This window comes from Myxocyprinus asiaticus, chromosome 27, assembly GCF_019703515.2.
Source record: "Myxocyprinus asiaticus isolate MX2 ecotype Aquarium Trade chromosome 27, UBuf_Myxa_2, whole genome shotgun sequence".
Lineage (NCBI taxonomy): Eukaryota > Metazoa > Chordata > Actinopteri > Cypriniformes > Catostomidae > Myxocyprinus > Myxocyprinus asiaticus.
In genome coordinates, this window is record NC_059370.1 from 26,988,167 (window position 1) to 27,004,172 (window position 16,006).

At 37.5% G+C, this 16,006-nt stretch overlaps 2 protein-coding genes across 2 annotated transcripts in view; both read left to right on the plus strand.

The window, feature by feature from the left end:
• The window catches only part of LOC127417682 (cytoplasmic FMR1-interacting protein 2-like), a 45,151-nt gene extending 34,661 nt beyond the window's left edge, over positions 1-10,490 (plus strand). Inside the window, exons 24-29 of the mRNA XM_051657825.1 lie at positions 1,636-1,766; positions 5,171-5,243; positions 5,362-5,456; positions 7,054-7,292; positions 7,379-7,526; positions 8,765-10,490. Of these exons, the coding sequence (XP_051513785.1) occupies positions 1,636-1,766; positions 5,171-5,243; positions 5,362-5,456; positions 7,054-7,292; positions 7,379-7,526; positions 8,765-8,932 (854 nt within the window). The 3' untranslated portion in view covers positions 8,933-10,490. The remainder of the gene's footprint in view (positions 1-1,635; positions 1,767-5,170; positions 5,244-5,361; positions 5,457-7,053; positions 7,293-7,378; positions 7,527-8,764) is intronic.
• Positions 10,491-11,914: 1,424 nt separating this feature from the next.
• On the plus strand, positions 11,915-15,651 carry LOC127417700 (hepatocyte nuclear factor 3-gamma-like). Its single transcript, XM_051657873.1, has 2 exons — positions 11,915-12,143; positions 14,419-15,651. The coding sequence occupies exons 1-2, from the start codon at positions 12,084-12,086 to the stop codon at positions 15,532-15,534; spliced, it is 1,176 nt and encodes a 391-aa protein (XP_051513833.1). The 5' UTR covers positions 11,915-12,083; the 3' UTR covers positions 15,535-15,651.
• The last annotated feature ends 355 nt before the right edge of the window (positions 15,652-16,006 follow it).

The window sequence follows — 16,006 nt, forward strand, 5'->3', positions numbered from 1 at the left end:
TTTAAACATGTTTTTAAAGAATACTATACATTTTTTTGTTTAAAATTTTAGCAATTATCATTAAAAAAACTGAGCCTTAGCTTAAATTATTAGCTAAAAACAGGCCATAGTATTTATATCTCTTGTTAAAGTTAGAGGGCTGTCATTTAAAGGGATAGTTCACCCAAAAATGAAAATTCTCTCATCATTTACTCACCCTCATGCCATCTCAGATGTGTATAACTTTCTTTCTTTTGCATAACACAAATGAAGATTTTTAAAAGAATATCTCAGCTTTGTAGGTGCATTCAATATAAGTGAATGGTGGCCAGAACTTTAAAGCTCCAAATTCATATAAAGGCAGCATAAAAGTAATCCATATGACTCCAGTGTTTAAATCCATGTCTTCAGAAGTGATCTGATAGGTGTGGGTAAGAAAAATTTCAATATTTAAGTTCTTTTTTACTGTAAATTCTCCTCCCTACTCAGTAGGTGGTGATATGCACAAAGAATGCAAACTGGCAAAAAAACAAAAGAATAATGTGAAAGTGGAAATTTTTAGTAAAAAAAAAAATATTAATCAGTTTCTCACCCACACCTATCATATAGCTTCTGAAGACATGGATTTAACCACTGGATAGTTTTTATGCTGCCTTAATGTGCTTCATAGTTCTGGCCACCATTCACTTATACTATATGGATTTACAGAGCTGAGATATTTTTCTAAAAATCTTAATTGTGTTCTGCAGAAAAAGAAAGTCCTACACATCTGAAATGGCATGAAGGTGAGTAAATGATGAGAGAATTTTCATTTTTATTTGAACTATAAAAAAAATCTTTCATTTACTTGTCATGTTGGTCCAAACCCATATGACTTTCTTTCTTTCATGGAATGCAAAAGAAGATATTGTATTTAGCAGAATGTCCTTTCTGCTCTTTTCCATACAGTGAAAACATGTAGTGACTCTGTGCTGTACAGCTCCAAAAAGGACAAAAATCACCATAAAAATTGTTCTATGACTCATATGTTGGCCCAGACAGAATCCGTTGACTTTAACTAGGGCTCGGAAATTGAACGCGTTCATTTCTGTGATTAACAGTTGACTGTTTAACATGTTAAAAAACAATTACACTATTAATGCAGTATCCATTTTTTTCTTTCTTTTTTTTCCTCTTACTTCCTGAAACTTCACTAAAGTATTTCCCCAATTCATGTGGCTAAAATTGCCATATATAAATTTCCAGGAGGTACACGCTTGACTTGACTGCACATCCTAGCACAGACACTGATTGTGTGGAGCAGTACACGCTTATTCATTACACACAACGCATTCATTCTGTCCGGGGCATAATAAACACTGCAGCGGATTTATTGTACGGCGAATGGAGATTTCACCTGCAAGCGGTGAGCCAGGTGTGGCAAAAGAACACGGGCAAGCTGCCGTGTATTTTGGCATGACCCAAAAACGCTCACTCACTTTCATTTGAAAAAGTGTCAAAAGCGAAAACTTCCCGAAAACTTGATTTTAATTTGTTTTATATCTGTATGGCGTGAGGAACAGACTGAATTTACTTAAAATAGTGCCTAACTATATGTCAGATCTCTGCCTGGAATGTTTTTGATTCTGATAATATGTGATGTGGAATGTTTGTCAGGCATCCTGGAGTTCTTTCACCATCAGCTGAAGGACATTATCGAGTACGCTGAGCTCAAGACGGATGTATTTCAGAGTCTGAGGGAGGTGGGCAATGCCATCCTCTTCTGTCTGCTCATCGAGCAAGCTCTGGTGAGACCTTAACATTCATAGCTCTCTTGATCTCTGACTCACAGACTCACATGCATGGGTGTCCGTAAAGTGTTTATGTAGTTAGTTTGATATAGAACCTCACCCGTTCAAAACGAATTTCTATTTTAGGAGTTGCATCCTGTAATTTTTATCAAATAATGTCAGCAATTGATTGGTGATGTTTCCATTATTTAATTTTGCTATTATATAACATTATTTTATATTGCTTTTCGTGAAAGTGTTTTACTGACACACCAAAATTCAAGGCACTTGACCTGACTCAGCAGGGCTTTGCTAACCAGCTGCATAAAAAGCCAACTTTTAATTTGCAGAAGGTGTGTGTGTGTGTGTGTGTGTGTGTGTGTGTGTGTGTGTGTGTGTGTGTGTGTGTGTGTGTGTGTGTGTGTGTGTGTGTGTGTTTGTTTGTGTGTGCGCCAGCTATTTCTCTTCCGGGATGCATGTGTGTTGATGATATTGAGTGTGCATATTAATGATTTACTGTGTGTATGTTAATGAGTGTGTGGGTGGAGGAGAGTCCTGCCGTCTGCCCCTAAAAAGCAACTTTATTTCTCATTACACGCTGGCAACAACAACAGGTGGTAAGGAATTAGGCCTCATTCATACAACCTAACCACAAAACGACTGAACGCACACTCTTCCTGGTTTCTATACTTTTTCTTTAGTCACTTTTGTGCCGTGTTCTGCCATGGATTCAAGGATGAAAGCTACACATAAAAAAACTTGAGCAGTTATAATATGAAGTTGAATGGTGAAGTTTGGATTTTGCACATGCTCATTGTGTTAATATTAAAAGGCTTCTTCGGGATCATTGCTTCCAAAGGAAGTCTTCCTTGCTTTCATGGCAGTAACGACTCCTCTGTCTGGCTGCCTGTGATGTTCTGTGCTGGTGCACATCTGCTTCATTCACTTCTCTTCTTCTGATGCCTGTATCTCTCTTGTGTTTCTGTATGGGTCTCTATCTGAAGCATAGTGAATGTGTCGAATGATCATTGCACGCTGATCTCATTAACATCTTCTCTGTCAGGGCGCTCTTCTTCTTGTTTGGGTGTTGTTTGGTGCTTGTTTGATTATTGTGAATTAAGTGATTTTGCTCAAATGTGTGTATCTCAGTGATTTGAAGGTCATTGCCAAGAGATGTTTGCTCCTTCACATTGCATTTGATATAGGGTTTCCACCTACTGCAAGAAGAATTATTATTTAAGTTTCTATTATATTTAAACTCTAAGGAAAAATCTGCTTGGACATGTTTTGGTACAGATGTATAACAAAACAGCCTATACTATAACCAAACTAAGAATAAATGTTAGCAGTATCTAAAATGACTGTTTTGACATTATAAATGTGAGAAATGTTTGGTGGAATGAATTATTCTTATAAATTGATTTTAATGCACTCTCTTGTAGTATAAACCGTAAACAGTCCAGTGAAATACTTAAGTATTGAGCCAGATCCTGCATCAGTATTAGTGGTGTTGCACTTTCATTTGTTTTAATGCAACCTGGTCTTACAAAATCACGGTACAATATCTACATTTTTGCTAAATGTTTTTTAAATGGCCCATTGTTAGTATCGTGGCAGTTTCCTGGTGAAATGAACACTAGATGCACTACAACTACAAATCACGAGTAAAACTGCAGACTATTTGAAGACATATCTTTTTAAACTAGCTTTTGATTAATCTATTTTATGTTTTTTATTGATTATCGTTATATTCAATTTGTATGTTTTTAATTTTGATTTCCCTACATTAATTTTATTTATTTATTTTTACCTTGGTTTCATTTTTATTGCGAAGATTTGTTTTACTTTCTCTGAAATGTTGAATTCTATGTTTTTATACTTCCAACTGTGAAGCACTTTGAGCTGCATTTTATGTATGAAAGGTGCTATAAAAATAAAATGTATTATTAATATTATTATTATTATCAGTTGAGAAGGCGATAGATTTTTACAAACCTGATAAAAGCGTTTGCCTTACATAACTAACTACATTTACCAAGTTGTTCGAGCGTGACCAAATTGCACAGTAGCTAGCTCAACAGTAGCTCACTTTAACGAAAACGAAAGGATTTTTTGCAAAACGTAACCGAAAACGGGAACGAAATCCATTTCAGTTGTCCCGGAGAGAAAACTATTTTTAAATGCTGGTAATCGGTTAATAACCAGTTAACTTGGTTACAAAATGTTTTCATTAAACCAAGGACCGAAGGGTTTATTATAGAAAATGTTCAAAATTACACCTCCTTGTTGCCTGAAAAAATTAGGCTTCTCTTTATAGCAGAATATAAGCATGCACTCTGATTGTGCAGTGTGCGCGTTCATGAAGAAGAAATCATTTAAAGCTATTCATTGATTTTAGGTGGCCAAATTAATTTTGAAATATTTGTGAGGATATATTTAATATTAAGAATAACAATACATTTATTAAAAAGACATTACTTTATATACTGTAGGCTTCTGTATACAGTTCTAAACGTATGATTTCTGTCCGGACAATTCCCCTATATATGAAAAAAATGAATGGCTTATTTTCGCTTATTTTGGGTGAGGCAAGTGGCTTATTTTGAGGTTGTTTTTCCGAAACAGGTGCTTTGTTTCTCTTGAGAGATCTGGAAATTCTGTTTTTTAAAAAAAAAAAAATTGGTATTTCACCCACCCTTAGCACAGAGTACTGTCATTGTAAAAAGAATGTTATTAAACCTTCTTTTATTTCATTCTAACCGGTTACCATTTGGAAAGGAGGCTGTGGAACGATGGAACCAGAACAAAAATACTGTTTATGCTCCGAACGAACTGAAATAAAAAACATTTAGTTTTTAGTCCCTGGCTGCACTTGCCATGCAAAGGACCGGGATACAAGTTGACACATGAGCCAAAAGTGTAGTGAAGCACCACAAAATAACATGGTTGCTTCATCAAATGCATTTTTCATCTCAAATTTGCTTTTGCAATATTATCATTAGGTTTAGGATTTAGGGTAGGGAGGTACTGTTGATTTAAAACTCAACCTATTTTTTAAGTGGAGAACACTACATGGACATTTCACCATGGAATTGCAACAAAATATGCAATGAACCACGTAATGTCATTTTGCAAAAATGTTACGATAGTCACATAATTTTTATGAGATCAGGCTGTTTAAATGGCTAAATGTATTTATTTACCATTATTGATATGTGGCATCTCAATTCAACACAAATTTCATCCCATTTAAGATCTAAATTTAACATTTCTTGCACATTATGACTAACCCATTTTCACACTGATGAGTGTGTGTGATGTTTGTGTTATGTGAAAGGTTTGATTCAGATTTTAGGTTACAGTGAGATAAAGAACAGTGTTTCATTTGTTGCTCATCATGTTTCTGTGCTGTTTTAACTTAGTCGCAGGAAGAAGTATGTGACTTACTTCATGCTGCACCATTCCAAAACATCCTCCCGAGAGTCTACATCAAAGGTGAAAGTATAACAGTTTAATATCATTAATAAATACAATTTCTCTCCAGTGCTTGCTGATAGAGCACTTTTAATATCTCTACCTTCTGAAATCTTGCTTTAATGTGTAAACTCTGCAGAGGGTGAACGACTGGAGGTGAGGATGAAGAGGCTGGAGGCAAAATATGCTCCTCTTCACCTGGTGCCCCTCATTGAGAGACTTGGGACCCCACAGGTGAGGCACTCGTAACCATCTCATTTGTCATTAAGGGAATTTATATGGAACCAGTGGTGTTATTATTTACTTCAAATTTTCTAGTAAGTAAAATTTTATTTAACTTTATATAGCACCTTTTAAAACAGTGTTTACAAGGTGCTTTACAGAAAAATTATGTACATAAAGAGTTGCATAAAAAATCAGCAGGGTAAGAATAAAATAAGAGAGTACGCAGAATACAAAAGGGTCACTTTTTATATTAGGTGGCCTTAACTACTATGTACTAACATTAAATATATACAAGACTATGCATTTACTGTGTAACTACATGTTTTTCTGCAAAATTCCCACATTTGCTGCTACTGAGGTTGAGGTACAGGTAGGTTTTGGGGTAAGGGTTGGGTTAGGGGTAAAGTTAACCATGTAACTACAAATGTAATTAAATGCAAGTACTTTAAATGTAATTACAATGCAACAACATGTATGTACATAATAAGTACATTGTATCAGATGGTTAAGTACATAGTAGTTAAGGCCACCTAAGATAAAGTGGGTCCTTGTAGCAGGGTAAACGGGCAAGGAAGAGGCGAGAACTGGACGAAGAATCAAAGTAAAGTTTAATTAAATAAAAAGACACAAACATAAACACATACAGGGCAGCTGCCCATAGCTCTCTCTCTCGAAGTGCCACCTCCGGCGGCCTTTATCCATCTCGTCGGCTTGATTAGCCTGATTAGGGGCCAGGCGTGCATCATCGGCCCCACCCTCCTCCTTGCCACAATGCTCCCTCCTTTCCTTCAGGCCGGGGAGCCCCCGGCATGGGGAGGGGGGGCATGCCCTTCCGGCCCGCCTGCCGGCAGGTCTTCCCCACCTTCTCGGACCTGGGAGGGAGACAAGGGGTGGGAAAAACAACAACAACAACAAAAAGAGAGGGAAAGGCCAACACAGAGCGACAGCGGGAAAGAGAGGAGAGTGAGAAAAAAAACTTACTCGCCGGTTCTCTGATACGCCATAGCCTGGTCTTCGGTCACTCCTCCACCCTCTAGTGGAGGACAGCTGCTCCTCCCCGGGTGGATCAGAGGCAGTCATCCGGCCCCTGGCGGACGGAACACCCCGCCACGTTTTGGTGGATGGTAGGGGTCTCCTTCTCCCCTGGCAGCAGTTCTCCCGCTTCAGGCGGTCAGTAGTGAGCCCCTCCCTGCTCATGGACAGCGGTCTCCCCTTTGACCGTGCCACATTTTAGCGGCCGGTAGGGGTCTCCTCCTCCCCTCGCAGTCGACAGTCGTTCCTCCGCTTTCAGGCTTTGGGGTGGATGGTAGTGGCGAGGACTCTACTACGGCGCATCCCTCCTTCTTCCCGGGTTTCGGCACCAATGTAGCAGGGTAAACGGGCAAGGAAGAGGCAAGAACCGGACGAAGAATCAAAGTATCCTCCATGCCACGGTCCTTAAAAAGAATTTAAAAAAATTATAGAATAGAAGATAAATAGAAATAAAAAGAATCAAATGCAAAGCTAAGTAAGGAGAGGAAATAATATAAATTGCCTAAGGAAAAGCCCTAGTAAACTGTTGTTCAATTAGCTCTCCATTGTAAAGCATGTTGTTTTTATTTCTTAGCAAATTGCAATAGCACGGGAGGGAGACCTGCTGACGAAGGAGCGTCTTTGCTGCGGGCTGTCCATGTTTGAGGTCATCCTGACGCGCATTCGCAGCTTCCTGCAGGACAACGTGTGGCGAGGCCCTCCCCCCACCAACGGCGTCATGCATGTGGACGAGTGCATGGAGTTTCACCGTCTCTGGAGCGCCATGCAGTTTGTGTACTGCATCCCTGTGGGCACACACGAGTTCACTGCAGAGTATGCCAACATTATGCACATATCATCTTTACTATGTATAGATTCAATAATACGTCATAAAACTGAAGTGTGTTTGGTGTGTTTAGGCAGTGCTTTGGTGATGGCCTGAACTGGGCTGGCTGTGCCATCATTGTGCTGTTAGGACAGCAGCGTCGCTTTGACCTCTTTGATTTCTGCTACCACTTGCTGAAGGTCCAGAGGCAGGACGGCAAGGATGAGATCATTAAGAATGTGGTAGGTGTTGTTTCTGATGCCGAAGACCTAGGGCTGGGCAATATGAAAAATCTAAAAAAAAAAAATTTAAATGATATTTACTGTATATCTCGACATTTATGTATTTGAATTTTAGATATATGGATTTTTTTAATTTGAATAATCTTAATTTCAACTAAATGGCCATTGTAGCCCAGTTGATTCAATGTTATATGTAAAAAGTAAAATGCTATTAAAATCTAGTTAAAAATAAACAAGTCATGCTGTTTTTAGTAAATGAACACAAGGAACAATTACATATAATTTTTTTTTATTTATATGCATGAATATAACAATACACAGCCATATTTACGTATATATTTTTTGTACTAAAACATTGTAATGTATGTAAAATGCTATGCAGGAACAAAAAACTAAATGTTGAAACAGACATTGGAATCGATGCATTAAAACTGACAGTTTTAACTGATTCTCAGAAATGAATCAACCTTTCCAACTCCATTTTTGCTATTAAGTTTACTTAAAAATTCTATTAAAACACCTTAGTCTTAACATATATACTTGTGAGTAGCAAGACAAGAATGATCCCAAAAGAAAGTCCAAATAAAAAGTTGATTAAAATGATCACAGTATTCGCAATGTTCTTATATATACACCGATCAGCCACAACATTAAAACGACCTGCCTAATATTGTGTAGGTCCCCCTCGTGCCGCCAAAACAGCGCCAACCCGCATCTCAGAATAGTATTAGTGAATAGTGAATAGTGCCAGACGGGCTGGTTAGAGTATTTCTGTAACTGCTGATCTCCTGGGATTTTCACACACAACAGTCTCTAGAATTTACTCTGAATGGTGCCAAAAGCAAAAAACATCCAGTGAGCGGCAGTTCTGCGGGTGGAAACACCTTGTTGATGAGAGAGATCAACAGAGAAAGGCCAGACTGGTTCGAACTGACAAAGTCTATGGTAACTCAGATAACCGCTCTGTACAATTGTGGTGACAAGTTTTGAGATGCGTTTTAGCGGCACGGGGGGGACCTACACAATATTAGGCAGGTGGTTTTAATGTTGTGGCTGATTGTGTATTGTGAATAATTGAATTGCCCAGCCCTACACAGACCTTAACTATTAAAATGGCCAAACTGACACAGAAATTAATTACATAAACATACTAACAAAATCTGTACAGTAATGATGCTGTGTACTTTTGAATGTGTGCTTCTATATTTAATGTCATTGGCAATATTAATGACTTTCAGCCCCTGAAGAAGATGGCAGACCGCATCAGAAAGTATCAAATACTCAACAATGAGATCTTTGCCATCCTCAACAAGTACATGAAGGCGGTGGAGACGGACAGTTCGACTGTGGAGCATGTTCGCTGTTTCCAGCCTCCTATTCATCAGTCTCTGGCAACCACATGTTAAATGAACTTTCTTTGACCCCCAACTGTCCTATCCTTCCTCTGGTGTGACACTGATCTCAAATGTAGTTTGCAGAGCCTTTGGGCTTTCAGGATTGCATTGGCTTCATTTAAACAGGAAACAAACCTCCAGTCTTGTCCCATGGTTAAAAACAGTAGATTTCAGACTGTCCCAAATGCTATTCAGACCTTTTTGAATTTCAACACTCAACATCCCTTTAAGGTTTGGAAGAGATTTGAAGTGAAATGGGTTTGGAGATTTAGGACTGTCACCAGAGGACATTTTAACAAATGTTGTTTAAGTTCTGTTATAAAAGAAATATAAAATACTTTTTGAATTATGAATAACTATTAAGAGAAAACATGATTGATGTCATTTTAAGATTTTTTTTCTTTACTTCATGCCCATACAGATATAATTTCATTTGTAATAGCATTTGCATGTTCCTCACAAACCCCAACTATTCTAATTCTTTAATATTGTTTGTAATACACAGTCCAAGAATTAGAAGCAAGAATACACTGAGTTATTGACGTTTATTTAATTATTTCTCCCCTTTCAAACTTTTTTTAGACACAGAATTGTTTACAACATTCTGTTCTGTTTACTGTGTTACAGCACTGGTTTACAGATCGTTGAATTTGTAAAGTACTTTTTCCATTGTAAATGTTGCAGTTTGATGCTGTCGAGAAGTGCACGTAGTACTTGTTCTAATTTTATTGGTACTTAACTGGTATCAGTATTTGCCTCAACTACTGAAAAGTAACCTCACATATATTGTCTGTCAGTTTAATATCAGTCTTTGAACTGTTAATTTGGGCTATTTTATACACAGTGAAAATGAAGCAGTTCACCAAATCACTTGAATTGTGCTGTGATGACATTTAAGTACCTTTTAGCTGTTAAAACTGCAGTAAGGACACTGCATTATCTTGACAAATAAGGGACAAAAAGGGAAATGTCAGATATCCACTGTTTCAACATTAAATTTACTACAGGAAAAAAACAAAAAACAAATCAGTATTCACCTTCATAGGCCCTTTGCTTTAACAGTATTACACAGATTGGCAAATATTCTGTTTTCCATTTTGCACTGTATTTATGTGGCTATTGTAAATGTAACCTCATGAATACTCATTCTATGGTTCCCTTTTTTTTTTTTTTTTTTTTTGCAGGAGTTTTGAGACTGGTTTTGATCTGTTTTAAATAACTGTTGAATTTAATGGGTATTTTCCAGTAATCTATTTATGCATAAAAGTTGATTTGCTTGCTCTTTGAAGGGGTTAATAAGTGAACAATGATGGAAAAAATGTTCTGAGTTTAAGGACGTGTGGTTTTAAAAATGTAAGCATGACAGGTTAATTTATTGTCATCATGGATCTATTTGTGACATGAGATTTTTTTTGTTCATATTGTTGTACAAGTGATCATGTTTTGAAATACAAAAAAAGAGAAAAGTAATACAATGTACAACAAGTGGTTCTGAACAGGAATTATAATTGTTGCATTTCCATTAAATAAAAAAAGATCTAACTGAAATGAAATGATGTTTTATTATTTAACTTGTGTGTGATTCAAAAAATTTATATTTCTTTGTGTTCTTCTTTGTCTTTAAAAGCTTCATAGGCTTTTTATAATTGTGTTAATGCTGAAACCCTGTTAAAAGATCCAGTATTTTAGTAGTTACAGACTGGTTTTTGATCATGTCTTCCAAAGTTCCATGTTAACATCTTTATTCTTGTAACTAAATCAACAGGCACTTTCAGTGAATCCTTTAGACATTCTTTTGATATCAGTAGCATGATGCAACAGATTATGCAAATTGATGAACAATGACACAGTGTGCCATTATTTTATATCAGCTTCAAACATGTCTTGGGCTAGTAAAATTATTTTAATAGATTTATTTATATGGAGATCAAGTCTTCAGATATTAATGTGCAAATGCTCAATTGGTGATTTAATAAGGTTCCTGTCATTTCTCTCGCCTTGGGTAGTTCTAAAAAACATAATTAATTGTCTGGTGTTTAAGAACACTTGAACGCAAGAAGCAGCACTTAGCACTATATAAACATTTCCTCCATTGGGGGATGATGGCACTGCTGGAAGTTGGAGGAATCCTGTAAAACACAGATATTTATTTTCAAAGTTAACTTCTTAATTTGTGGAAGTTTCAAATTTGTTATGAAGACTTTCTTAGGTTACTCCTATGTCAGTATGATTATAGAACTCATAAAAAAGGAGTGTTTCCATGAGCTCTCCGATTGGCTGAGTGGGGTGTATAACTGATGGTTTGGGACAGACAGAGGAGGATGGTGCTTTTAAATGGCACACAGAGTAAATGTTTGCTTTCCATCAATAAAAATGACACCCAACACCCCAAGCCACCAAACAGCTGTCTCTGACAATGGAGAGAATGGAGATGTGGTAGTCTGAGAGAAAGAGAGATAGGCGAGCTGTAACCAATGAACACAATGCTAGCCTCAAGAGTGAAGGAGATGAACATGGAAAAAAATAATTGCTCATTTATTATATCGTATTCTTTATGTGAAAGTGTGTGCACATTTAAGAGGCAAGACCAGCAACCCAAAAGAAGAAAGAAAGAAAGAAAGAAAGAAAGACAGAGAGAAATAATTCTTTAAAATGTCTGAACATTCTTTATTTATTTTTTTAAATGTCAAGCCTTTTTAACAATGTCACCTTACCAATAGATCATCTGACCATTGTTGCATTATAGCTCGTTGTTGTATTACCTTGAATATTAAAACAATGCTTTAGGCCTTTTGCTATCTGCCCATTTTTGTAACAATGACATTTAATGATATCCTTTTATTGAAGGCCTGCGATTGCTCAAACTCAAAGTCATTTGTTAGAACAGTTGTAATAAGGGCAGGACGTGGGCAGGACGCTGGACAGAGGGCGGGAGATCAGCACGCACTATATGTGACTCAATCTGTGCGGATCAGTACACTTTCCAAACTTTCAGTGACTGGATTCCTAAAGCAGTTTCCACACAGTAGTGTTGAGTTTTCAAATGCTCAGTTATTTTAATTGAGATGAAAACAGCATTTGAATTAATTCACTCTTGAATTGATAACAGCATTTATTTATTTATTATTTTTGCAATTAAAAAATACCTTTTGAAATAGAAGACATGATCGACGAAGTGAAACGAGAGACAGCCGATCAATGGGTGCCATATTATTCCAACGAGGTAAGTAACCCATAAGATTTTTATTTTTTATTTATTTATTTATTTATTTTATGCATTTTTACCATGTAGGCCTAATTGCTTTTTTACAATAATCGGATCTATGAGGATTAGGTCCTATTAAGGCCTAAATATGAGGTTACAAATAAAATGTGAAATATTTTCTGTTTTCTATTTTAGAAAACACATTTTTCATGTATCATAAAAGATGCATAAAGAGATGGGCTTTTAGTGTAAAATGTATTTCAAACCCGCATATTTCTTCTTACTCAGTTCTCATGGGCCGTTCACACCGAACGCGTTTAGGCGTTCGTCTTCGCGGTTTTTCAATAGTTTTTCTACGTAAACATGCGCTAGATGGACGTCTCGCGCAGGAGCGCCGTGTTTTAAAACGCCGTGTCAGATTCAAAAGAACTTCAGCTTTTAAAAACGTTTCAGTTTTATTCATTGCGCTGCTTCTTGTTTTTTTTTTTTTTTTTTTTTTTTTTTTTTAGCGCAAGAACGAATTCAGTATGAACGGTCTATAATTTTCACATCACCTAAAACGAAACAGATTAGTGCAGTACAGCTTATTTAATAAGAATACTATAGAAACAGGTGACTTGAAATCCGTGTGAACTTTCCTCTTTTATCCATAGGATATCACTCGTTTTTCCCTGCGTGACTGCGTCTGTGTGTGGTCTCACGGCAGTTAATTGACTGACTCAGTGATTGTGTTGAATGTCTCGCACTTTGACACTCGTGTATGACTTCAAATCGGCCCAGCACGAGTTCATAATTGCGGAATCCGAAAAACCGACGCGGGGTTCCGACTTGAAAGGGCCGAATTATTAAGAACGATGCCAATCGGACAAAAAAGAACAACCGAGGACAGCAGTCGCGCTCCAAAATACCCCTCTGTCACACCCTCTGCCATGAGATAGAAAAAAGACGGACGGTGAGTGACTTAAAAAGAGACAAAACAAGGGTGAGAAGAATAGCCGAACTAGCTGGATAATGGGGTTATCGGCAGAGTGGGTGGTCAGAATACATTTACATGGCGTTATCCAAGGCAAGACGCCAAGGTTCGCTGATGAAATAAAGGTCAACGATCTCAAGGGATTTATGGACGCCGAATTCAGGAATGGAAGTCCAGTTGATGTACACTTGAAGTCGAATATTAAAGTTGTAATAACAGTATTAATGACCCTAATAATGCAAAACTAAAAAGGTCAAAGAGCATATGTAATCTCAAATGTAGGTTTATTTTCTAAATCCCCCTCAGCAACAAATTCTTATACATTTTCTTAATTAATATCAGGCCTAATATAAAATATAGCCTAAATATTCTACAAAAAGTCCTATATTCCATAAAAAAGTATATAAACATTCACTGTATCCAATTAGTGAACCCTTTAAATGGTCTGTAATTTATTATATATAATTGATTTGCACACACATTACAATAACAACATTAAAATGAACAATTAAGAGAATGTTTTAAAATGTTTTGTTATATTCATAAAAGAAAATGTAGCCTAGTTTATGTGGTAACATCTAAATTAATTTTAGATAGATATAGATTGAGGTAACAGTAGCTGGGTTTCCATCCACATATTTTTATGGGCATTTTGGGATATTGCATAAAAATTGTTGGATGGAAACTCTATGTGAATAAAACTCCAAAGTGCGCATAAAAAACCACAAATACGCTCGTTTGAGGTGGATAAAAAAAAAAAAACTCATAACTGGACTAAGCAGCAGACCAAACGTTGCACCTGAAATGATGCTCTGGTCATTCTAAAATAATGGTGTCTAGAAAATCCAAAGCCTGCATATAGTTTGTAGAGCAAATAAGTAAAATACAAACTTGAACTGTGCTGAAGAGCGGGTTTATTGACACTTTTGAAAAAATATCTTATGTATCTGCCTGGAATGTCATAAGGAATGAGGATCGCACACAAATAGTGCTCCCAGAACTGTGTGATGCGCTGTCGCTTGCAGACATGAGACAAAGTTCTTTACAGTTTTTGTCTGCATCTTCTAAAACTCGAGTATTTTATTTAAAAAAGACTCACAGAGACTACAATTCTTCTGGAAGTGACGATTTTGACTTTTGAACACATGGGATGGAAACACAGCTTTATTTGCACATTGTTTGTGCGATTCTATGATTTTTTTTGCATAAATTACATTTGCAAATTGGATGGAAACATGGCTAGTGGTGCATGTTCATTGTTCATGCATGTTTGTATAGTGTTTATCTAGTTCAATGAAAAATGATTTACCATCTTTGCAGGTTTACTATGGGGCAGACAGTCTACCGTTGGGTCCTAGAGGATATTCCCCCCCAGAACATCACTACCAGAGTTACGGCCACCCGTGTGATTCAATGACTGGGGGAGATCCAGGAAGGCTTGGTAGCCCAGTGGGAATCCTGCCTCCACCAAACCCAAAGGGATACCCTGAGAGTGACTCCAATGAATCAGAGATTCCCGCACTGAAATCAGTTTACCGACGGATCTTAAGCCACGCCAAGCCACCGTATTCTTATATATCCCTCATCTGCATGGCTATCCAGCAGTCGCCAGCCAAGAAACTGACTTTGAATGAGATCTACGACTGGATCCGGCAGCTCTTCCCATACTATAGACAGAATCAACAACGGTGGCAAAACTCCATCCGCCATTCTCTCTCATTCAACGACTGCTTCGTACGAGTACCAAGATCGCTGGACTCGCCAGGGAAAGGATCATACTGGGCCTTGCACCCCAACTCTGGTAACATGTTCGAGAACGGCTGCTATATGCGTCGCCAGAAACGTTTCAAGTGTCAGAAGGCAACGTCGCCTACAAAAAATGCTTCGAAAAAGGCGGATGGAGAAGCTGTGAAAGAGGAAAGGAAGAAAAAAAAGGTGGCGGTCAAGTCAGCCGTCTCCTCTTGCAAGTCACCTGTACCTTCTCCTTCGACTGACACCACAACATGCCATTCAAACAAACTAGGATCCTATCCCACCACCAATGCACCTTCTCCTTCCCCGCTTCCCCAGCACCATACTCAATCACACACTTCATTCCTTTCCCAGCCTTCAGAGATCTCAACACAGAGATCTCAACCCTCTCTAAATTTAACTTTCCCAACAATGTCCAGCCCCAACCTACAGTCTTTACCCCCAATGTCTTTGGAAACCAACATACACAGCGAACCAACCACACAACACCCCATCTCAGTCCCACGTCTTGTGGACTTCCAGTACTACGAGTCCTCTGTGAACTACCCAGTTTACAGCCAGTCTAATTCCTATCCTCATAACCTCACTTATCTCAGAGGAAGAGAAGAATCCTCATATGTAGGAGACTCTATGTACTACCCTGGATTTAGTATGTGTTCCGCATCACTTCTGAGCTCTACCTGATAAATTCACCTCATTCTGCATAGTATAGGAGAGTATTGAGGCCAACTGATGAGTTAATGGCTTCTTTATTTAGATACTCAGTTATTGATGTATATACTAGTTTATGGACATTACATAGCTGGACAGGCATCTGTTATCTGATGTTAAAGACTTTTTCTGATTCTGTTTGAATGCTTTGGATAAATTCAATTGGATTAAAGGTGTTTCAAGATATATTTGAACATGTCCTCCTGGTTTAATGTGTAGAACTCAAGTCAAATTTTTAATGTCCAAAAAGTTGTTAATTTTATCATTCATGGATGTATGTGTAAGTGTGTGTGTACAGGTTTGGCTATACTTGTGAAGGCCACTTTTTTTAATGTACACTAAGATAGTGAGGCATGAATTTAGATTTTTTTGGATATTTTCTGTGGTCATCCTTTCTTAAAAAGGCTCATAAATCAGCCATATCATGTTTTGCTTTCTATCTACT